The sequence below is a fragment of the Sciurus carolinensis genome, chromosome 18 (genome assembly GCF_902686445.1).
Source record: "Sciurus carolinensis chromosome 18, mSciCar1.2, whole genome shotgun sequence".
Lineage (NCBI taxonomy): Eukaryota > Metazoa > Chordata > Mammalia > Rodentia > Sciuridae > Sciurus > Sciurus carolinensis.
The window spans coordinates 20,393,546-20,416,457 of record NC_062230.1 but is presented as its reverse complement, the minus strand read 5'-3'; the positions used below and the strand labels follow the sequence as shown (position 1 = coordinate 20,416,457).

At 43.7% G+C, this 22,912-nt stretch overlaps 1 protein-coding gene across 3 annotated transcripts; it reads right to left on the bottom strand.

Annotated features, from left to right (window-relative positions):
• Positions 1-2,603: 2,603 nt before the first annotated feature.
• On the bottom strand, positions 2,604-9,824 carry LOC124970013 (sulfotransferase 1A1-like). 3 transcript variants are annotated; one of them, XM_047533032.1, is made up of 8 exons: positions 9,724-9,824; positions 8,206-8,386; positions 7,975-8,100; positions 7,790-7,887; positions 7,149-7,275; positions 6,965-7,059; positions 6,271-6,451; positions 2,604-6,131 (listed from the first exon to the last, which is right to left on the bottom strand). In XM_047533032.1, the coding sequence occupies exons 2-8, from the start codon at positions 8,351-8,353 to the stop codon at positions 6,019-6,021; spliced, it is 888 nt and encodes a 295-aa protein (XP_047388988.1). In that variant the 5' UTR covers positions 8,354-8,386; positions 9,724-9,824; the 3' UTR covers positions 2,604-6,018. The 3 variants fall into 3 exon arrangements, with proteins under 3 accessions (XP_047388988.1, XP_047388989.1, XP_047388987.1); XM_047533033.1 differs by having other exon boundaries at positions 8,206-8,423; positions 9,724-9,811; XM_047533031.1 differs by lacking the exon at positions 9,724-9,824 and having other exon boundaries at positions 8,206-8,495.
• Between the last annotated feature and the right edge of the window lie 13,088 nt (positions 9,825-22,912).

The following is a 22,912-nucleotide window of genomic DNA, read 5'->3' as shown; positions in this document are numbered from 1 at the left end:
CCTTTAAGGTAATTCCTCCCTTTGCTGACCTACATTGTTGATTTTTATTTCCTACTCATAGAATATTTTGTTGAGAACATTCTGTAGCACAGGTTTTCTATTTGTAAAATTTTAAAACTTTTGTTTATCATGGAAGGATTTTATTTCATCTTCAAGTCTGAAGGTTAGTTTTGCTGGGTATAGGATTCTTGGTGGCAACCATATTCTTTCAGGGCTTGAAATATGTTGTTCCAGGTCCTTCTAGCTTTTAGAGTCTGGGCTGAGAAATCTGCTGATATCCATATTGGTTTCCCCTTATGTGTAATCTGATGCTTTTCTCTCACAGCCTTTAAAATCCTATCTTTATTTGGTATGTTAGGCATTTTCATTATAATGTGCCTTGGTGTGGATCTGTTGTGATTTTGGGCATTTGGTGTTCTGTAAGCCTCTTGTATTTGATTTTCCATTTCATTCTTCAGGTTTGGGAAATTTTCTGATATTATTTCATTGAATAGGTTGTTCATTCCTTTGGTTTGTATCTCTGTGCCCTCCCCAATCCTGATAATTCTTAAATTTGGTCTTTTCATGATGTCCCATAGTTCTTGGAGATTCTGTTCATGATTTCTTACCATCTTCTCTGTTTGGCCAACTTTATTTTCAAGGTTAAATATTTTGTCTTCATTGTCTGAGGTTCTGTCTTCCAAGTGGTCTAATCTTTTGGTGATGCTTTCCATTGAGTTTTTTATTTGGTTTATTGTTTCCTTCATTTCAAGGATTTCCATTTTTTTTTTTTTTTGAGAATCTCTATCTCTTTGTTGAAATGATCTTTTGCTTCCTGCAGGTGCTCTTTCAGCTCATTGGTATTATCATTCATTGCCTGCATTTGCTCTCTTATCTCATCCTTTGCTTCACGAATCATTTTAATTATGTATATTCTGAACTCCTTTTCTGACATTTCTTCCACCATGCTGTCACTGGATTCTATTAATATAGAGTCTAGGTTTGTTTGGATCATTTTCTTCCCTTGTTTTTTCATGTTATTCATGTATCTTCCCCTCTAGCAGTGCATATTTGGGGTATTGCAGTTTCCCCACTATAGGCTTATAGTGACCCTATAGGTTTCCAAATCCTTTTCTTTAAGTGGGAGATCAATATTAGCAGTGCCCAGTACAGACAATGTGCAAACCTAAACCAAATAGCCCCAATGAGGACGTTACCAATATTGTCATAATAAACAGAATGAGTTTAATTATTATCTATAGGATAACAAATAGATTTGCAATAAGGTCTGCAGTTTCTAATAGTGGACAAAGAGGATGGGAAGGGGTGTAGGATATAGCTGTTAATGAGACAAGAAAAGAATGTATAACATTTCTAGATCATAGGAAGTGTGAATGCATAATCAAAAGAAGTTGGTTGTTAGTATGTGAAAAGGGAGAAAGAGACTCTGAGGGAACAGGTAAGCAAAACTAAAACAGCAAGAAAAGTAATGAAAAAAAATTTCAATAAGGAGAAAAATAATCTACACTATTACAGTCATATAATATTCAAACCTCCCAGTCTTCAATAGCCTGATGTATGAGTGGTACCTGACAATGAGCTTTTTAGTCTCTGGTAGGCATCTCAGGATGATATTTGCCTCACCCAAAGATGGGAGAAACGGCTTCCAGGATTATCCAAGATGGCTGCTCTGGCTTTCAAATGTGTTGGCAAATTGGGAGCTGCAGCACAGGGTGTGGGCATGGTCAGCTGGAGGTCCTGGAGGTGGGGTGCGGTTGGTCAGGCAAGGTTCCTTGAGGTGGGTTGTGGTCAATCTGGTTGCAGGATCCTGGAGGCAGGGTGCCGTCAGTCAGTCTGGGGGTCCTGGTGGTATGGAGCAGTCAGTCGGCCTGAGGGCCCAGGAAGCAGGGAGTGGTCAGTTGGGCTGATGGTTTCTGGAGACGGAGCTCAGTCAGTTCGGCCAGGGTCCTACAGGTCCTGGCTGTTTTCTCAAAATGGTGGCAGCCACGTGTAACCAAACCTGCAGGTACTGTGACAGTAAACTTCCAGGCAACAGCATGCAGCTGGAGCTCCATTGGTGGTCTGTGGTCAGTCTGCTGGCTGCTGTTGAATGATCAGCAGGTGAACCTCAGGTGGTGGGTGATAGGTAGGTAAAAGGCAGGCAATGGACAGGCAAGAGGCAAGCAAATGGTGGATGGTAGGTGCCAGACAGTGAGCAATCTGCACTCAAAATATAGTTGATATGCTGGCAGACTGCAGGTGATCACAGTGGACAAATGGGGTAAACAGCAGGGGATTGATAAGCAACAAAAACTGCCTCACCAAGAAACAGATATTTTCTGCTTGAAACCTGAGTTATGGAGCAACAAGGAATGTAGCCTCCCTCTAGTTCACCATCTTGGATCTCCACTCTTTCTGATTTTCTTATCTAGGCATTCACAGTTATAAATTTTTCTTTTAGAACTACCTTCATAGTGTCCTACCACGAACTGCATGATCAAACCCTAGAAACAAGTGAGGGGCGATGGGGGAATTAAGAAAGATACACAAACACTCATAGAATGCTGGAATTAGGTAGGACACTGACCTCTGATGGAGGAACAATGACCCAGAGCTAGCTAAGCATGTTTATTATATAGGGTCTCACAATCAGGAAGTTAAAACTGTAGGGGCATTGATCTTTGTGCACTAAAAAGTTATAGAACTAGAAATATTTTTATAGCTATTCTACTGTTGCAGTGCTAGGAACATCCTGTTATTATCGTGCTACACCCAAGAAGCCCACTATCCAGAGTTTCTGCAACGCAGGCAGGTTTGAAGTTTGCTGTGCTCACAAGACATTATGGTTATCTTGTTATGCTTAGAATTCTCTATCCCTGGCATCTCCTGTCTGAGCTCAAGACCGAGATAGTTATTGTTTCATATCTTTGCATAGAACTTCCTCAGGCAGGACTTTACCATACCTCCTGGGCTATCTTGTCCTTCATCTTTTCAGAAAGTTCCCAGAGCAAAATGCAGCCACATCTCTTAGGCAAAGACCATGATCCAAATCACTGCTCTCCACAGTGTCCCAGAGGTTTTGATATGTTAGATTCTAAGAAATTTTAAAATTTCTGATTTCTTCTATCACCTATCCATCATTCAAAAGTGTATTCTTCAATCTCCACATGTTTATACAGTTTCTGTAGTTTTTTTTTTTGTGTGTGTGTGTGTGTTGATTTCTAGTTTCATTCCATTATGATCAGATAAGATGCAAGGTGTTATACTGATTTTTTTTTGTATTTGCTGATGATGACTTTGTGGCCTAAAATATGGTTTATTTTGGAGAAGGTACCATGAGCAGCTGAGAAGAAAGTATACTCAGTTCTTGTTGGATGAAATATGCTATAGGATAGGTGTCTGTTAAGTACATTTGATTTATAGTATTTTTAGGTCTGAAGAGTCTTTACTGAGTTTATGCCTGAATGACTTATCTATTGGTGAGAAATGTGTATTGAAATCACCCCAGTATTATTGTACCATGGTTGTCTTTAAGTAGTGTATGTTTTATGTAGTTAGGTCTGCCATGTTTAGGGCATAAATATTTACTATCATTATATCTTTTTCTTGAAATTTTCCCTTTACCAGTATGAAGTGACCTTCTTTGTCTCTTCTGATTAATTTTGGCTTGAAGTTTGCTGTCAGATATGAGGGTAGCTAATCCTGATTGTTTTAGGACTCCATTTGCATGGTACAATAATTTCCATTCTTTCAACTTGCGACTGTGTCTGACTGCAAGGTGAATATCTTGCAAACATGATATAGGTAGGTATTGTTTTTCAATCCATTCCTGCCAGCCCATGTCTTTTAATTGGAGAGTTGAGACCATTTATATTCGATGTTATTATAGAGAGAGGTTTATTAATTCCCGACAATGATAACAAAACAATACCAGAAAGAAAGAAAGAAAGAAAGAAAGAAAGAAAGAAAGAAAGAAAGAAAGAAAGAAAAAGATTCTTAATGAAAGTGAAAGAATTGTCTCAAACTGTCAACTAGGATGGATGGTAACTGCCTCTGCCTGACTGTCCTTCTTTCTGTTTCTTCTTAGTCTTACTGGGAGGGAGGAAGAAGGGAGGGAGGGAAGAAGGGAGGGAGGGAGGGAGAGAGAGGAGAGGAGAGAGAGAGAGAGAGAGAGAGAGGAGAGAGAGAGAGAGAGAGAGAGAGAGAGAGAGAACAAGTGAGCCGGGAGTTGTTAACCCTTTTCTCTCTTTGTGTTGCTCATAAAGTTGCCAGCTGGAGTGACCTAAAACTGAAGCTGGTTGAAATAGCTCTCAGTTTCCCTTCTCGTCAGTATAAGGTAGGAGGGAATGAGAAGTACTGTTGACTGGAGCTTTGTCTGGACAGACTAGACTGAGGTAATCTCAGGATAGGCTGCTGCTGAGTTCTAGAAGGGAAGTTCTGGTGACTGGGGCTTAGGTCTACTCATTCCTTAGGAGCACTATTGTGTCGAGAGATTGGAGCAACACACCCCTAGTGAGAGGCAGATGCCAATCTCTACTGGGAATCTGGATCTCAGAATCCTCCCAAGAACTCATGGAGCCAGGGAATCAACCCTCCAGAGGTCTCACACATTCCACTGCCCACCAATACAACCTTAATCCCTGAAAGTAATCACATCAGGCTGTTCAGTTTCCTGACCCTCTTTATCTGGTTACACAAGTTACCAAACTCAAAGGAAAAGTGAGGTGCACTGCCCTCCATATCTCTGACTTGAAACCTCCTGGGGACAATTGTCTCTGCCTGTTTCATTCATGTTCTGCTAGGTACACTCTAGGTCACACCGTAGGCATTTGCCAGGAGATTATGGTTATGTTTGCTATGATCTCCAGGACTCTGCAAGTTGCAGCATGGCCTCAGGATGAATCCAGCTTTCATTCTCTGCTTGCCAGTTGAGAAACACAGAGCACATTTCAAGTACCAGTTCACTGTGCAGCCTCCGGATTGGCTAAGTTCAGTCTGCTTTTCTGCTCTACAGGTTTTCCTGTGTCAAATTTGCCTGTTGTGTTTCTCTTTCTGTTTGTGTTATCCCTCTTCTCTCAGTGAACCAGCACTGCTGCTGCTGCTGCTGCTGCTGCTACCAGCTGGGCTTCAATAACTCTTTCTTGTACTTTGTTCAATACACCTGAATTTCTAAGTCTCTAAGAGACTTTTCCAATATTGAAATCCAATATTGGATTTCAGACAATTCCCTCTTTCATCCAGCTCACTAAAAAGCCATACTCCTATTGCTTGAATTCCAATCTATAAACAACTGGAAACACAGCTTTCATCTAATTAGCCATCTTCTGAAGCTAAATCTCCAATCATCATTTGCCTCCAATCAAACCATGCGCCATCCTCAAAACCATCCTGGAGCTTAGCCAAGAGGCCTGCCACCTTAGTGCTGATATGTCCCCTCACACCTGCTAAACTCAGACCCTGCCTCCAATCCCAGGTACTAAACTGTCTTCACTTTGGCCTCCTCAAGGCTGTGTCCTAAGTCCAGAGTAGTGGTGCACATACTGTGATCCCAGGAACTGGGAAGGCTGAGGCAGGAGGATTACAAGTTTGAGGCCAGCCTCAGCAAAATAGGGGGAAGTTTAGTAACACAGAAAGACCCTGTCTAAAAATAAAAAATTAAAAGGATTCAAGATGCAGCTCAGTGGTAAAGTGCCCAGTGACAGAGGTGGCTTGTAAGGAGTCCAAGAAAAAGTGAAACTGGCTGTCAGACTGGAGGGAGTAGGCAACAGAGGATCTTACAGGATCAAATATTCTTGCTCTTCTCTCCTGTCTCCTGGGCCTTCCTTCTGTAGAACCTCTTTCTCCCTGCCCAGACAGGGCAATTAGGACCTACAGGCTGTGGGAAGAGGGTCCTACTTGCTCCCATTGGGATTTACCTATTCTCAGGTGTTCTCCTGGCTTCCAACAGAGCCTCTGTGTGGGACACATCATATTTTATTCCTGAGGTCATGGGTCACGCTTGTGCCCACGCAACCTCTGCCGTGGCCCCCATGACACCACTCAGAGCTGCCAGCGGAAGTCAAGCTTGCAGCCTGCCATCTTCTCAGCATAGTGGGCATCAAAACGCTCATTCTGGGTCACAGTGAAGACAGATTTCCAGTCCCCTGTGATGCCTGGGGAGGGAAAGAAGAGACCTGAGTGCCACTCACACAGGTGTCCCCAAATGACTCAGGGCAGGCTCTTGCAAATAGTTCCACACTCCCTATAGTTCCACCCTCCCTTCCTCAAGTACCCACCCTGACCAGCACACACCTTTCCTCATGAAATCTGAAATATTGTGGTCCATGATCTCGGTAGGTATGGTACTGTAGTTAGTCATGGGATTCTTCTTCATCACTTTGAAGGATGTGTGCTGGACAATGTGATCCACAGTCTCCTCTGACAGAGAGCACCCCAGAAACTCCAGGATCTTTCTAATCTCCCTTTTGGGGTTCTGAAACAAGAGACAAACTCTTCAGAGGAGGATGGTATTTGATTATTGAGCAAACACAAGGGAAGTCCCCTCTCTGGCATCACAAGGGAGCTGGCCACTTCCATGTGGAAACCTCTCAGTCCCAGCTCCTTCACTCTGGGCCTTGTTCTCCAGACTCCCTCTATTTAGGGTCCAGCAGTGAGCCCTCTTTGGTGCCTTAAGAAAGAGGGCAAGAACAGCCTTCTTTTAGAAATGTGGCCCCAGGATTGGCACAGCCCTGGGCAGGGAGACATGGAAACAACAAACTCCCAATCCATGACCACATGTGTAGTTGACCCAGGAGCTAGAAGATAAGGGTTATGCTGGGTCTTGCTGCTGATGTGGCTCTGTGGTTCCAGAATGGGAGGGTAGTGTGTGGAATCCTGGAGTGGGTGGAGGCTGCCACTGGGGAGGGTCCTGAGGGCCTTGGCAGGTCCTCTGAGGTTCCTGTCCCCTAGGTGGGTCCTGGATGGAATTGGCGGCAGGCACTCTCACCTCCTTCAGGTCTTCATAGAAGAGGTAGAGCACAGGGTGGGTGCGGCTCAGCTCCCACCACTCCTGCACGTGCTGGTACCACGACCCATAGGACACTGGGGAAGGGGCACCAACAGGGGTTGGTATGAGTTCTAGGTGTCCTTCCTCAGCTGCAGCCCTCTCCTTCCTCCAGATTGGGGCTCACCTTGTCCATTCATGAACTTCTCCAGGAAGTTGTCCCAGGTGCCAGGGTCAGGGTAAAACTTAGCCATTTTGTAGAAGTTGTAATAGGAGACAGCCACGTCCTTTGCATTGCGGGCAACATAGATCACCTGCAGGGACAGACGACACTCACTGACAGCTACACCACCCATGCACACACACTCCAGTACTGCCTCCCATCCTGCCTGTCTGGCACCTTTCAGAGCACCACTGTGGGGGAGTCTCTCTCAGTTTGACAAAGGAAGACCCTGAGGCCTTGAGGCTGAGTTGCTTGAGATCTCATGGATGGCTACGACAGCTGGCATTTGAATGCAGCTTTGATGTGGAACTCCTGGCTGGTCCCTGGAGCTGTACTTTATACTAATCTCACCCCTTGGATTCCACCACATGCACAGATTGGGACAAGGCTCATGAAGATCTCTACACCATCTCCTCTCAGGTCAGTTGAGCACCAACGCTGCCCTGCCATGTGGTCTGCACAGAAAATTCTGTCTTCCTCATCTTGGATTCTGCCACAGTGAGGGCAGATGGCCTTCCTACTTAAGTGGAGACAAAGCTTGAAGAGACTTCCCAGCAGAACAAAACCTGCACTGGAATGACCGAGTGTCCTCCCTTACCACTTACCTTGACCTTCTGGTCCAGCAGACTCTGGGGAAGCAGGGCCAGGGGCAAGTGTGTCTTGAGGAGCCGAGGTGCAGGTGTTTCTTTTAAAGTTTCCAGACCTAAGGTGCAGGCAGGAGAAAGTGTGCTGAGCTAGAACCCAGAGATACCTTCCTGCAGTTCTTTTGCCCCTGGATCCTGCCACACACCTGATGGAACCCCTGGACATTTGAACTCAAGGAAGGGTACACGTGTATAAATGGGAGCCCGGTGACACTTCTCTAGGTCACCACCATGGTAGATCATCTCGAGTATCTCGCTCAACCAAGTGGTGCCTGGAAAGGAGAGAAGCAGAGGTGAGTAGGGTGGAGGGCCTGGCCCTGCCGACCAAGGTGGGGTTGCAGTCCCAGTAGGGGAGCAGGGTGGCCGTCCTCACTTACCAGACTTGGGGTAGGTGCTGATGAGCAGGTCATCAGGCCAGGCCTGGAAGCTCTGAAGTGGGCCCATCACCTCTGCAAAGTACTTGATGAGTGGGACTCCCTTCACATTGGTCAGTGGAGGCCGGGAGATGTCCTGGACCAGCTCCATGCTGCTGAGTCAGGGGCCAGCACCTGATCTTCTCTGAATACCATCACAAAACAGCATTTGCTGGTTGTTTCTTGAAGATAAGGACACTGAGTCTTTGGAGGGTTCCATGATTTGCCCGACTAAACTAAGCTTCTAAGTGGGGAGCTGGGATTGGAAGGCAGGGCAAACTCCAGTGCAGTGGTTCAGAGCTCAGGCGGCACCTTCTGATTCCTTGCAGAACTTTCCATGACCCCAGTGCCTGGCCAGAGCCCAGAGCGATGTCAGTGATATCAGGGGTTGGAGTTCAGACACACAGCTTTGGAAGTTTTCCAGGAGATTCTAATAATTACTTCAGCCTTGAAAAATTCCAACAGGCTCTGCCTGTTCCTTTTTGTTTGTTTTTCTTTTGTTTTGTATTGCTTGTGGTGCTCGGAATGGAACCCAGGGTCTCTTGCATGCTAGTCAAGTCTTCTACCACCCAGCTTCATGTGCCCCCAGCAGATGTGTCCATCCTAACTCTGGTCCAGAGAGTTCATTGCTGTTACTACCCCTCCTGAGATCTCAGGTCACAGCCAATGGGCTCCTCTCTGTGCTGGTCCCCTTCTAGAACTCCCTGGGCCCATCACATCCAGATACACCTCAGGACAGCCAGACCTGGGATCCCACTTGCCCACCCAAGCTCCATCTTGGCTCCAGGACAAACAGGACCAATGGAGCAGCTGAACTTGGTTGGCTAGTCTTGCATGTGAATCAGCAAAGCTCTGATCATTCAGCAGAGGAGGTGAAGGGAACTCATTTCAAGCTGGAGTTGTCTATTGAGATGGGGTGATCATGGGAAAAGAACAGGGAGGTAGAGGCCCTCTCAGGGGATCAAATAGGTGCCTGAATAAGCAAAAGGAGCACCTAGAAGATGTTGGAAGGGCAAGGGTGTCCTGCCCAGCCACTCCAATCTGATACTTAGCTAACCTCTCAGGATCCTGGCTCATGGCCTCCTGGGCATGCAGGGGATTAGCAGAGGTGTGGGGTGGGTACTATAGAGCTGTTCTCTTAGGTCCTCAGTGGGAGGGGTGAGGAACCAGCCCTGGGAATGGCTGTCCTCTTGGAAGGATGGGTGGGGTTTGGGAATGGGGACATCATTATTACCACCCTGATCATTCAACTGGATGCAGTGACACATCTGTCTAAAATCTAGTATGTGTGTTTAACCTCTAGGAAACAACAGAATCAAAGAAGGGAAAGAGCCCAAGAGTTGGATGGTCTCTGAGCTGTAAACTGGCTACTGAATGGTTCCCTATACTTTATCCCTGCAGGGAAGGTCAACAGAGGACTTTTTCTAACAGATCACATCAATGGAGGGGAGGGGAGGGGAAAAGGGGTGCAGGGCCGCTCACCTTCCTGCTGGCTCCAGACTAGTCTCAAGACACCAGGGCTCAGGACAGAGCAGCACCAGGCATTCCAGGAACTGCCGGCTCTGACAACAGGGCAAGTCCAGAGTGCTGAGTGGGCAGGGCGATGGGACAGGGGGTGGAGCAGAGTAAGGAAGACTTTTTTTCCTTTTCCTTTTTTTTTTTTTTTTCTAGGAAGGCTGTTTTTGAGGCAGCATAGGACAGGAAAGGACAAGGATGTTAGAGCCTAATAGTTCTGGGAGGGAGCCCCTGCTTCATGGCTCCTGGGTGACCTCAGGGGCATCACTCATGGCAGCTGGATGGCCCCACGGGTGCTTTTGTCCCCTGGGCTTGCAGGGGCCTCCAGAGAGAGATGTGATGAGGCTGGGGCACAAGAGCCACAGGGCTCCATGGAAGGGAGCTCCCCACCCCCTGCTCAGCCTTTCTCTTACTGTTTGCATTAAAATCCAGCCTAGCCGGCCCTGGAGGTCAGGAGGCTCTGAGCCACGGGTGTGGGTCTTGTGAGTCTCCCAAGAATGGAGTGTCTCAGGGGTGAGCTGGGAAAGAGATTCAGAAGGGCTGGTAGGCAGGAGGGATGCTGGACACATGGTTGGGTCAGTGGCCCCTCCTCACATCTCTGCTGCCCTCACCCAGGTGTCCCAGCAATCACCAGAAGGAACCATCAGTCAACAGTTATTTTTTTAACTGGGATTCAACCCAGTGGCTCTTCACCACTGAGCCATATCCCCAGTACTTTTAAAACTTTTTATAATGAGTCAGGGTCTTGCTACGTTGTTTAGGGCCTTGCTAAGTTCTTGAGACTGGCTTGAACTTGTGATCCTCCAGCCTCAGTCTCCTGAATCACTGGGATTATAGTGTGGGCCACCACATCTGGCCCAAACTCCTTATTATACTCAAATAAAAGCTGTCCAGTGTCTGGTAGAGGGGAGAGGGGACAGAAAATTAGGGGCAGGGCTGGGGAGACAGATGATCAGGTGTCCAGTGTTCCCATGGAGAGAAGAGGTTGGTCAAAGGCAGCCTAGAGGATGGAGACAGGTAGGGAGGGCAGGTCCAGAATCACCTTCCACTTCTAATTTCCAGCCTTCCTCTTCCTCCTCAGTACCCATCTTACACAGCCAGATCAGGTCTCCCCAATGAAGTGACTTCTCACACTAACCAAGGTGCAGTTGGTCACAGATGATCCATAGTCAGGCTTCTCCAGCTGCCTGTAGCCTCTGCCCTGGGTGCCAAGATGAGTACTGAGCTGCCCCCTCCTGGATTGGGATCACTGGGCTCCCTCTCCCCAGACCTAGGCCAGGCTGGGAAAGAGGATTGCACTCACCTAGGACATTGACCCTCAGGGTAGAAGCTGCCCTGACTATTCCTGAAGGAACTCCTCTGCCAGGAAAATCACATGGGCTCTAGAGGAAAGCCAGGGTGAGGGAACACAGGGTCAGTGTTCATTCATTCAGGGCTGGCATGCAGGAAATAAAGATAGGGAGTAACTCACATTTACTGAGAAGTACAAGACAGACCTCCATCTGTTAATTTGTTAAGTATTGATTGACCTCTGGGGTTGTTTTGTTTTATTTTGTTTTGATTTGGTACTGGGGATTGATCCCAGGCTCGCTTGACCACTGAACTACATCCCCAGCCCTTTTTTATATTTTATTTAGAAACAGGGTCTCATTGAGTTGCTTAGGGCCTTGCTAAATTGCTGAGGCTGGCTTTGAACTTGCAATCCTCTTACCTCAGCCTCCTGAGTCACCAAGATTACAAGTGTGTGCCACCTCAACAGGCTTATTTTTCACTCTGATACAGAGTTTCACTAAGTTTCTGAGGCTGGCCTCCCACTTCTGATCCTCCTGCCACAGTCTCTCAAGTTGCTGGGATTATAGGTAAGTGCCACTGGGCCTGGCTATACCTTCTTCTGAAAGAGTGAAATGAACTGCCTTCCTGGAGTCTGTTGTGAAGAGTGGGCAAGCTGATCACAAGATAAAATATGTATGTATTATATATAAATATATTATGTATAAATATCATACATATATAATAAATATAAAAATTACATATAATGTTACATATTATATATAATTATATATAAATTATATAATGGTACAATATATAATATATGTAATGATATATAAAATATATAATATGACATATATAACAATATAATATATAACATGATATATATATAATATACAATACATACTGTGAATGTGTAATATATGGATAAAAATGATATTTCTGTTTTATATATCAATAAATATAAACACATAATATATATTGATATATATTTATAGTATATATTACATATAATATATATTACTATATATTCATATACATATATGGAGATATATTATAAAACAAAAATACATGAAGGGAAACAGTGACCCAGTGCCTGAGCCCTGTAATACAGCACCTGCAATCCCAGAAGTTGGAAGTGGACTCAGCATGATCGCATGTTCTTGGTCAATCTGGCTAATTAGGCCAGATTCTGGGTCAAAATAACAACAAAAAGGTATTGGGGATGTACTCAGTGATAAAAGTGCCCCATATTCATTCCCCACTATCACAATAAACACAGAAGTTGGGGAAACAGGTCGTCCACAAGGAAGAGTCTAGTTTTAGATGGAGCCAGGGAAGACCTCCCCAGGAGGGTGGCACGTGCTCAAATCTGAAGGTCTATTTAAGAGCCTTCCACACAAAGAGAAAGGGCAAGGGAACTGTTCATAGTGGTGGGTCCGAGGACCCTCGAGCACTACCCTTCCCAGGTTAGAAGTGGGGCAGAGCAGCTCAAGGGTGTTGGTCCCTCAACAAACACCTTGAACCCAGGTCATCGGAACCCTAGACCCACCCTCTTTGGTGCGGACCTCACCTGCCTCAGGTATCGCAGCACAGCAGATCTGGTCGCTGTCTCCACGGGGTCCGGCTTAGCAATCCCGGATGCTGGCCTGTGGCAGAAGCAACGTGCAGAGATCCCCGCCCACCTGCCCGCAGGTCCAGGCACAGGCTTGGCCCCAGAGTGACCCGTGGCTCGAGGCCTGTGAGTGCTGCCAGGCTCACTCGAACTGTGAGCAGGAAGAAGAGCATTGGGGCGGCCGAGGTGGGGACAATTCCCACGCCCCCCAGTCAGGCAGTGCACCCATTGACTTTTTACCTGAATGGAAGCCACTGCAGACCCTATAGCTTGCATGAGGAGGGCATAACCCCAGCGAGGAGAACAAGTTGAAACCTGAGAGTCTCTACCTCTCTCCTGCCCAACAGGAAGCAGAATCTCTAACCATCCTTGGCCTCCAGGCCCATCTTGAGCCTCCTCACAAGGGCTTCAAGCCCAGCCTCCAGGCTTCACCTCTTTTGTGCAGGGTTGTCCTCTCACCTTTGCCAACCTTAGGCCCCGAGTCCAGTCATAGGTACTTAACTGTCCCCTGTTTCTCATCCAGAAGGCTCTATTCTGTTCTAGGACTTGTTCACCAATCTCCCAGTGGCGGGACCCCTTGACTTGGGATAGATCCTCCCATACATCTATTTTATAGCCCTGCCCATATAACTGTGTCTTTGTGCCTCCCATCCTGATGCCTTCCAAAGCCTGCCTTCCAGCAGGAAGACCCACCCGGTCCTACCAGTTGGTCCACAAGAACCACCTCCCCTTCTTGCCACCAGTGGGGTTGATGGTGAACCCCAGGAATTTGCAGTCCCTATGCCCAGGGTTCAGGAAGCAGAGCAGGCAGATGCCTAAGACTCCTTGCATCACCTCCCAGAGGCACATAGGGACTTCATGTATCAGGGTGTTAGAAATAAGGAGGTGCCAGGAGAAATCAAACACATGCTTAGCAGTGGGTGGGCAAGGCACTCACTTCTGAGCCTAGGGAATTCTACAGAACCCGGCTAGCAAGGCGCCTGCGTGGGCAGAATGCATTGATTGGAGGATTCAGGGACACAATCATCGGGATTGACTAATTTTAAAATCAGGGCGGGAAAAGGGAAGGGCTACAATTAAAATGGCTACAGTTGAACCCAGTTAGAGCTGAATAGTATATTTTGAAAATTGAGCACCAGACGTTCTGTTTCTCACAGGGGCTGAAGCTGGGGGTCAGTTCCTGTGACCTAGGATCCCTGGAAGGACTGGGTGGCTAGGACTGTGTAAGACCAGACTGGGTTAACCTGATCAGGCAATGGTGACCCAAGAACAGACAGGCCAGATGTGAATCAAAAAGAGAAACTTCATTGGGACGGCTCTGGGGCGAGGTTCACGGGTCCACCAGCGTCGGGGTTCGAGAAGTCCACGTGGTTCTGATTTGGCGGTGTTTTTACAACCCGGGTTGGGAGAGGAAGCTTAAAGACTCCGTGTCCTCCTGGAATTGGCTCGGGTGGTTTGTCAGCGCCTGATTGGTTGCTCCTTCGGGCATGCTCAGGCGACATTGATTCTCTGTGCATGTGCAAGCTGCTTGATGCCCTGCCCTTCCAGCCATCCTGAACTGCACTAACAGACTGCAAGATGCTTGTTCATAAAGAGCTCCCGGGAGCCATAGCAGACGCCTTGGGGACCCCAGCAGTGCCGGTTAGTGCTTCCTTTCCCGACAGCAGGAGCTAGGTTCCCTGGAGCCCAGGTAGGTTGTGACGTCAACCAATGAGCATGCACTGCCGCAGGGTTTCTCGTCATGCAGACGCTGATTGGCTAACACATGGTAAGCACAAACCCCTTGACTTTTGGAAACCGCCACCCCGGAGTCAACTCTCCTGAGGGCTTGAACGTTGAGGTTGCTGATACTGTACTGAGCATGGAAGTAGGTGTCCTAGTGGAAGTGGCTACAGGAAGGATTGAATGTGGGCCATCCCAGGTCCCAGGCTCTTCTTTTTGAGGAAACTTGGTGAGGAGTGGTTATGGGGAGATAAGTAGGAATACTAGTCTGGTGATCTGAAGACGGTTTCTCATGATCTGGTTAATACCAGGATCCTCAGGGTGGACTTGGTTTTTGTTATTCAATTAATAGATTGTACTGAGAAGTCCCTTAAACTGAGTTTTCTCAAAATTTATCTCTCTTCATCAATATTTTGAGTTTTCATTTAACAGCAGACGGGTAGATTTACAGGTTTCCCAGGATTTGGGGAGTAACCAACCTGGAAGAGAGACTGTCTTAGAGAGTGACAGACCTGGAAACGTATGCAGGACATCTGGATTAAAAGACTACTATTTTGTCCTTCCTTTTTGTGTGCTTTCTTTTTATTAATTCTCCTATATTACTTCATCTCACACACCTGTAGACTTTTATCCCTTTACCTTAAGGGGCAATTAGGGATGATATCTGTTTTGTGGGGCTGCTTCTGGCTGATAAGGAACAATGACCTTGCTTATCCAGGTTTGGAAAGTCTTGTCCTGACTGATCTTAGGGAGTTATTAGCAGATCAGGATTTGTTGGTTGTACAGTCATCATTCTTTGATAGTCTGGGCACGTGAGATATTAGCCCACAACAACAACAGCTCAAACAACAAAGAAGTATTGCTATGCAAAGTATAAGAGCTAAGAAAATGGGAGCTGTTCTTGGCAAGGTGTTCCAGAAAATCTAAAGGATAGGAAGTTTGGGGCAGAATCAGACATCTTATTTCTTTGAGAGTCAAAGTCTGGTAATGTAGAAGACACATTTCCAGAGTTATGAACACAACATTCCACTATACTGATGGCACACTTGCTTCTGGTGGTGCAGGTGATATATCCAGGGCCATTTGGTCATTGCTTAATAGTGAAATGTTCTGAGGTATGTCACTGAGGGCTTTTTGTGTGTATGTGCTAAAGGACTTGACTTGCCATATCATATCTTCAAGCCCACTTTGGGGAATAGAGATAAGCCAGAGGATCATTCTAGTGAAAGACTGCTTGTTCCCACCAATGCTGTAGGTTTGGGAAGTTGACTGGAGAATGTATAGTGTTAATTCACATGCTTGTATCCAAGAATATCCTAATGCTTATTATGCAGCCTGGTGAGAACCATGGCTAAAGATGTAGCCATTGTGTCCCATTTTTTCTGACCATCTTATTCTGTCCTCCACTTCCAATTGGTGACAAGCCTATAAGTGTCATTTGATTTAGTTGTAGAATTACAGTTTTCTATAGGAGTTCATCCCATTTTACCTATGGAACTACTCCAGTGATGAAGACTGCTTTCTTTGTTTCCAATAGGAAGCTGCCTATTTGCTGAGGTGTTCCATAGTGGGTGTTAGCCAAATATGTTCATCCTACATTTGAACATTTTTTTGGAGATACCTACAATTATCATCTTTTATTTTAGATGTATTTGGAGCTTGAGTTAGACAAGGCTCAGCCTGATTCCACATGTCAGCATTAGTTCCAGTAAGAGAAATCTTTTTCAGGATGTTTTTGATGTAATGTCTCATTTATGGGCCATTGGAAAACATCAGATTTTGTTGTAACCTGATCTAAATGTAAGTTCTTATTTCAAGTCATAGTCACTTGGTTGTGCTTTTGATATACAGCATGAATCATAAGGGCTCAGGAGAACCCTGATGCCATATTCTAATAAAATGTTTTGCATTTGAGCCAAATTAATTAAATATTTAATCATTTCTGCATTCTAGGGTCAGTGCCAGGATCTGAGGTCAGGAAAATCTTCCATGAAGCATTTCATTAGGACTTAGTTGGAGAGAAGTTTTAGGAACTATTCTGATCCTCAACAGAGCAATAGGTAGTAAACCTGACCAGGACTGAGAAGTTTCTTGGCATAGTTTTGTCACAGTTGATTGAATAATGTAAGCTTCCCCTCTTGACTTTTCCTGAAGATTGAGGGTGCCCAGAGGTGTGAAGATAGGTAAGTGATGTCCGAATCTCCTGAATAAACCTGTGTCATGCTTTAGATGATGCACAGTTCATTATGATTGTGAAGGGACCTAGGAAGTCCATATTTAGGGATAACTTTTTTCATAAGACTTTAATGGCCTCTTGGGATTTTTCAGTTCATATCGGGTAGGAACTAGTGTCAGCCCAAACTAGAAGGTATTTTTATCCTTGACATGGAGGCATCTGGGTAAAGTCCAGTTGTCAATCTTCCCCCAGGGGATGTGCCTCACTGATCTATTGTATTCAATAGTGAAGGTGGTTGCTTGGTGACCCCAGCCTGCCTGCTGGAGTATTATGAAGGTAAAGGGAGTGAGATCTCATGATCTCTTGAATGGTAGTCTCCAGGCCTTTCCTTCCAAAGGCATGAGTAACCACAGTGGTCAGTGCCTTTCTCCCCAAGTGACTTGAATCATGGTTGTCTTTAATACTTTTCCATTGATTAGCCAAGGGTAATAAGAGGCCATGAACTCTTTCCTGGGTCCTCGATTCATTTCTTTTCTTTCTTTTTTTTTTTTTATATATTTTTTAGTTGTCAGCGGACCTGCATTTTATTTATTTATATATATGCAGTGCTTGGAATCGAACCCAGTGCCTCACACATGCTAGGCAAGCGCTCTACCATTGAGCCATGACCCCAGCCCTTCCTACATTCATTTCTGCTAATTTATATCACCATTGATTTGTCCATTTATTTTCAGTTTCTGTGCAGGATGCGCTTGAATGTCAGTTTGAGTTCGAAGAATTAGAACCACTTTTGAAATATTTTAAAGCACATTTGTCTGGTAGTGCATTTCCCTGGGTATGCAGGAATTGCCTTTTTGGTGTCCTTGGCAGTGCATTATTGTGATGTGGGCAGGTAAACACAACTGCCTTCCAAGAGAGAGAATTTGGGGTCCACATTTTATTGGAGAATTTTTTTTGTGTTAAGAGTCCCCTTTCACTTTAGTCTCTTGATGTCATTTTCTATGAGATGAGTCTCTTGAAGGCAGCATATTGTTGGGTCTTTCTTTTTAATACAGTCTGCCAGTCTTTGTCTTTTGATTGATGAGTTTAGGCCATTAACATTCAGGATTATTATTGAGATCTGATTTGTATTTCCAGTCATTTGGGATTATTTTTGGTTTTTAACTTGACTTTGGTTTTTAACTTCCTTTGATTTTTTTTTTTTCTTTAAGGTAGTTCCTCCTTTTGCTGACCTATATTGTTGTTTTTCATTTCTTCCTCATGGAATACTCTGCAGAGAATATTCTGTAGTGCAGGCTTTCTATTAATAAATTCCTTTAATTTTTGTTTACCATGGAAGGGTTTTATTTCATCTTCAAATCTGAAGGTTAGTTTTGCTGAGTATAGGATTCTTGGTTGGCAACCATGTTTTTTTCAGGGCTTGAAATGTGTTGTTCCAGGCCCTTCTAGCTTTTAGGGTCTGGGCTGAGAAATCTGCTGATATCCTTATTAGTTTTCCCCTATGTGTAATCTCATGCTTTTCTCTCACAGCCTTCAAAATTCTATCTTAATTTTGTATGTAAGGCATTTTCATTATAATGTGCCTTGGTGTGAATATGTTGTGATTGTGCATTTGGTGCTCTTTATGCCTCTTGTATTTGATTTTCTATTTCATTCTTCAGGTTTGGGAAATTTTCTGATGTTATTTCATTGAATAGGTTGTTCATTCCTTTGGTTTGTATCTCTGTGCCTTCCTCAATCCTGGTAATTCTTAAATTTGGTCTTTTCATGGTGTCCCATAGTTCTTGGAGGTTTCCTTCATGATTTCTTACCATCTTCTCTGTTTGGCCAACTTTATTTTCAAGACTAAACATTATGTCTTCATTGTCTGAGGTTCTGTCTTCCAAGTGACCTAGTCTGTTGGTGATGCTTTCCCTCAAGTTTTTTATTTGGTTTATTGTTTCCTTCATTTCAAGGATTTCCATTTGGTTTTTTTTAAGAATCTCTATCTCTTTGTTGAAATGATCTTTTGGTTTCTGCAGTTACTCTTTCAACTGCTTATTGGAGTGATCATTCATTGCCTGCTCCCTTATCTTTTGCTTCATGAGTCATTTTAATTATGTATATTCAGAACTCCTTTTCTAACATTTCTTCCACCATGCTGTCACTGGATTCTCTTAATATAGAATCTAGGTTTGTTTGGATCATTTTCTTCCCTTGTTTTTTTCATGTTGGTCACGTCTATTACCCTCTAGCAGTGCAGATCTGGGGTATTGCAGTTTCCCCCCGGTAGTTTTATAGTGACCCTATAGGCTTCCAAAACTTCTTAAGCGGGAGATCAATATTAGCAGCATCCAGTACAATTTGCAGACCTATGCCAAGTATCCTCTATGAAGATGTTAACAATATTGTCATAATAAACAGAATGAGTTCAATTATTATCTACAGTAAAACAAACAAATTTGCAATAAGGTCTGCAGTTTCTAATGGTGTACAAAGAGGATGGGGAGGGTTGTAGGATGTAACTGTTAATGGGATAAGAAAAGAGTATATAGAAATTCTAGATCATAAAAGAGTGAAAGTATAATAAAAGTTGGTTGTTAGCATGAGAAAAGGGAGAAAGAGACTCTGAGGAAACAGATAAAAGGAAAATAGAGCAAGAAAAGTGAAAAATAGAACCTTAAAAATTTTCAAAAAGAGTGAAAAAAAGGAAAAAGAAGCTACACTATAACAGTCATATAGCATTCAAACCTCCCAGTCTTCAGTACCTGATGCATGAGTGGTACCTGATAATGAGCTTCCAGTCTCCAGCAGGCATCTCAGGGTGGGATTTGCCCCACCTAAAGATGGGAGATATGGCTTCCAGGATAATCCAAGATGGCTACTCTGTCTCCCAAATGTGTTGCAGCAAATGGGGAGCTGCAGCACAGGGTGTGGGCGTGCTCAGATCGAGGTCCTGGAGGCAGGGTGCTGTTGGTCGGGCAGGGGTACTGGATGTGGGGTGCAGTCAGTCGGTCTGGGGGTACTAGAGGCAGAGTGTGGTCGGTCGGGCTGAGGGGTCCTGTGGGAACTGTGACAGTGAACTTCCAGGCAACAGCAGGCAGCTGGTGATCCACTGGCAGTCTGCTGTCAGTCTGCTGGCTACTGACAGACAATTGGCAGGTGGACCTTGGGCAGTGGGTGATGGATAGGTGAAAGGCAGGCAATGGGCAGGCAAGAGGCCAACAAATGATGGGTGATAGGCACCAATTGGTGAGCAATCTGCACTCTAAAAGTAGTTGATATGCTGGCAGACTGGAGGTGGTTGCAGTGGACAAATGGGGTAAACAGCAGAGGATGATAAGCAGTAAAGACTGCCTCATTGAGAAACAGATATCCTCTGCTTGAAACCTGAGTTAGAGAGTGACAAGGAACACAGCCTGCCTCTAAAGAAGGACGTTTCATGCTTAAGGGAACCATAAATCAGGAAAACATAACGATCGTAAATATTTATGCTCCAAAACACGGTGCACCCATGTACATCAAACAAATCCTTCTCAATTCCAGGAATCAAATAGACCACAACACAATAATTTTGGGTGACTTTAACATACCATTGTCACCACTGGATAGATCTTCCAAACAAAAACTAAACAAAGAAACCATAGAACTCATTAACACAATAACTTAGACTTAACAGACATATATGGAATAGTCCATCCATCAATGAGCAAATACACTTTCTTCTCAGCAGCACATGGATCCTTCTCTAAAATAGACCATATGTTATGCCACAAAGCAACCCTTAGTAAATGCAAAAAATAAAGGTACTATCTTGTGTTCTATGACATCATAATGGAATGAAATTAGAAATCAATGACAAAATAAAAAACAAATTACTTGAACACCTGGAGACTAAATAATATGCTATTGAATGAAGCATGGATAATAGAAAACATGAGGGAGGAAATAAAAAAATTCTTAGAGGTAAATGAGAATAATGATACAACATATCAAAATCTCTGGGACACTATGAAAGCAGTACTAAGAGGAAAATTAATTGTATGGAGCGCATTCAAGAAAAGAATAAAAAGTCAACAACTAAATGATCTAACATTACATCTCAGAGCCCTAGAGAAAGAAGAACAGAACAACACCAAAAGTAGTAGAAGACAGGAAATAATTAAAATCAGAGCTGAAATCAATGAAATTGAAACAAAAGAAATAATTCAAAAAATTGACAAAACAAAAAGTTGGTTCTTTGAAAAAGTAAACAAAATAGATAAACCCTTAGCCACACTAACAAAGAGTAGGGGAGAGAAAACTCAAATTACTAAAATTCATGATGAAAACAGAAATATCACAACAGACACCACTGAAATACCTAACATAATGAAAAGCTACTTTGAAAATCTGTACCCCAACAAAATAGAAAATACCAAAGATATCAACAAATTTCTAGAGACATATGATCTTCCCAAACTGAACCAGGAGGACATACACAATTTAAACAGATCAATTTCAAGCAATGAAATAGAAGAAACCATCAAAAGCCTACCAACCAAGAAAAGCCCCAGACCAGATGGATTCTCAGTCAAGTTCTACAAGACCTTCAAAGAAGAACTAAAGTATTCCAGGAAATAGAAAAGGAGGGAACCCTTCCAAACTCATTCTATGATGCTAGTATCACCCTCATACCCAAACCAGACAAAGACACATCAAGGAAAGAAAATTTTAGACCATTATCTTTGATGAATATACATGCAAAAATCCTTAACAAAATCCTGGCAAACCACATACAAAAACATATTAAGAAGATAGTGAGTGCACCATGATCAAGTGGGGTTCATCCTGGGAATGCAAGGTTTGTTCAACATCTGTAAATCAATAAATGTAATTCATCACATCAATAGACTTAAGGTTAAGAATCATATGATTATTTCAATTGATGCACAGAAAGCATTTGACAAAATACAACACCCCTTCATGCTCAAAACACTAGAAAAATAGGGATAGTAGGAATATACCTCAATACTGTAAAGGCTATTTATACAAAGCCCAGGGCCAACATCATTCTTAATGGAGAAAAACTGAAAGCATTCCCTTTAAAACATGGATCAAGACATGAATGTCCTCTTTCACCACTTCTATTCAACATCGTACTTGAAATACTAGCCAGAGCAATTAGACAGACCAAAGAAATTAAAGGGATATGAACAGGAAAAGAAGACTTCGAGCTGTCACTATTTGATGATGACATGATTCTATATTTAGAGGATTCAAAAAACTCCACCAGAAAATTTCTAGACCTCATAAACAAATTCAGCAAAATAGCAGTATATAAAATCAACACACATAAATCTAAAGCATTTTTATTCATAAGCGATGAAACATCTGAAAGGGAAATGAGGAAAATAATTCCATTCACAATAGCCTCAAAAAAATAAAAAAATGAAGAATGATAAAATTATGGCATTTGCAGGCAAATGGATGAAATTGGAGAATATCATGCTAAGTGAGATAAGCCCATCTCAAAAAACTAAAGGACGAATGATCTCGCTGATAAGCGGATGAGGACATATAATGGGGGGTGGGAGGGGTTAGCGTTAGGGTTAGGGTTAGGTTTAGGGTTAGGGATAAGGAGGGTGGTAAGAATGGAGGAAAGAAGGACTGTATAGAGGGAAAAGAGGGGTGGGAGGGTTGGGGGGAAGGGAAAAAATGAATCAAACATCATTGCCCTATGTAAATTTATGATTACACAAATGGTATGCCTTGACTCCATGTACAAATAGAGAAACAACATGTATCCCATTTGTATACAATAATTAAAAAAATACTTGGGAATCAATCTAACCAAAGAGGTGAAAGATATCTGCAATGAAAACTACAAAACATTAAAGAAATTGAAGAAGACGTTAGAAGATGGAAAGATCTCCCGTGTTCTTGGATAGGCAGAATTAATATTCCAAAATGACCATACTTCCAAAGGTGCTATACAGATTTAATGCAATTCCAATTAAAATCCCTATGACATTTCTCATAGAAACAGAAAAGGCAATCATGAAATTCATCTGGAAGAACAAAAGACCCAGAATAGCCAAAGTAATCCTGGGCAGGAAGAGTGATACAGGAGGTATCACAATACCAGACCTTAAACTCTAGTATACAGCAATAGTAACAAAAATGGCATGGTATTGGCACCAAAATAGGTAGACCAATGGTACAGGATAGAAGACACGGAGACATACCCACATAAGTACAGTTATCTCATACTAGACAAAGGTGCCCAAAACTTACAATGGGGAAAAGATAGCCTCTTCAACAAATGGTGCTGGCAGAATTGGAAATGCATATGCAGTAAAATGAAATTAAACCCTTATCTCTCACCCTGTACAAAACTCAACTCAAATGGATCA

What these genes read in the sequence shown, in the direction of transcription:
- LOC124970013 (XM_047533032.1), bottom strand. Translation starts at nt 8,353, where the DNA reads ATGGAGCTGGTCCAGGACATCTCCCGGCCTCCACTGACCAATGTGAAG. An exon ending in TGCTGGACCAGAAGGTCAAG is followed by an intron (nt 7,276 to 7,789) that starts GTAAGTGGTAAG and finishes CTGTCCCTGCAG; the next exon opens with GTGATCTATGTTGCCCGCAA. An exon ending in TTCAGATTTCATGAGGAAAG is followed by an intron (nt 6,132 to 6,270) that starts GTGTGTGCTGGT and finishes TTCCCTCCCCAG; the next exon opens with GCATCACAGGGGACTGGAAA.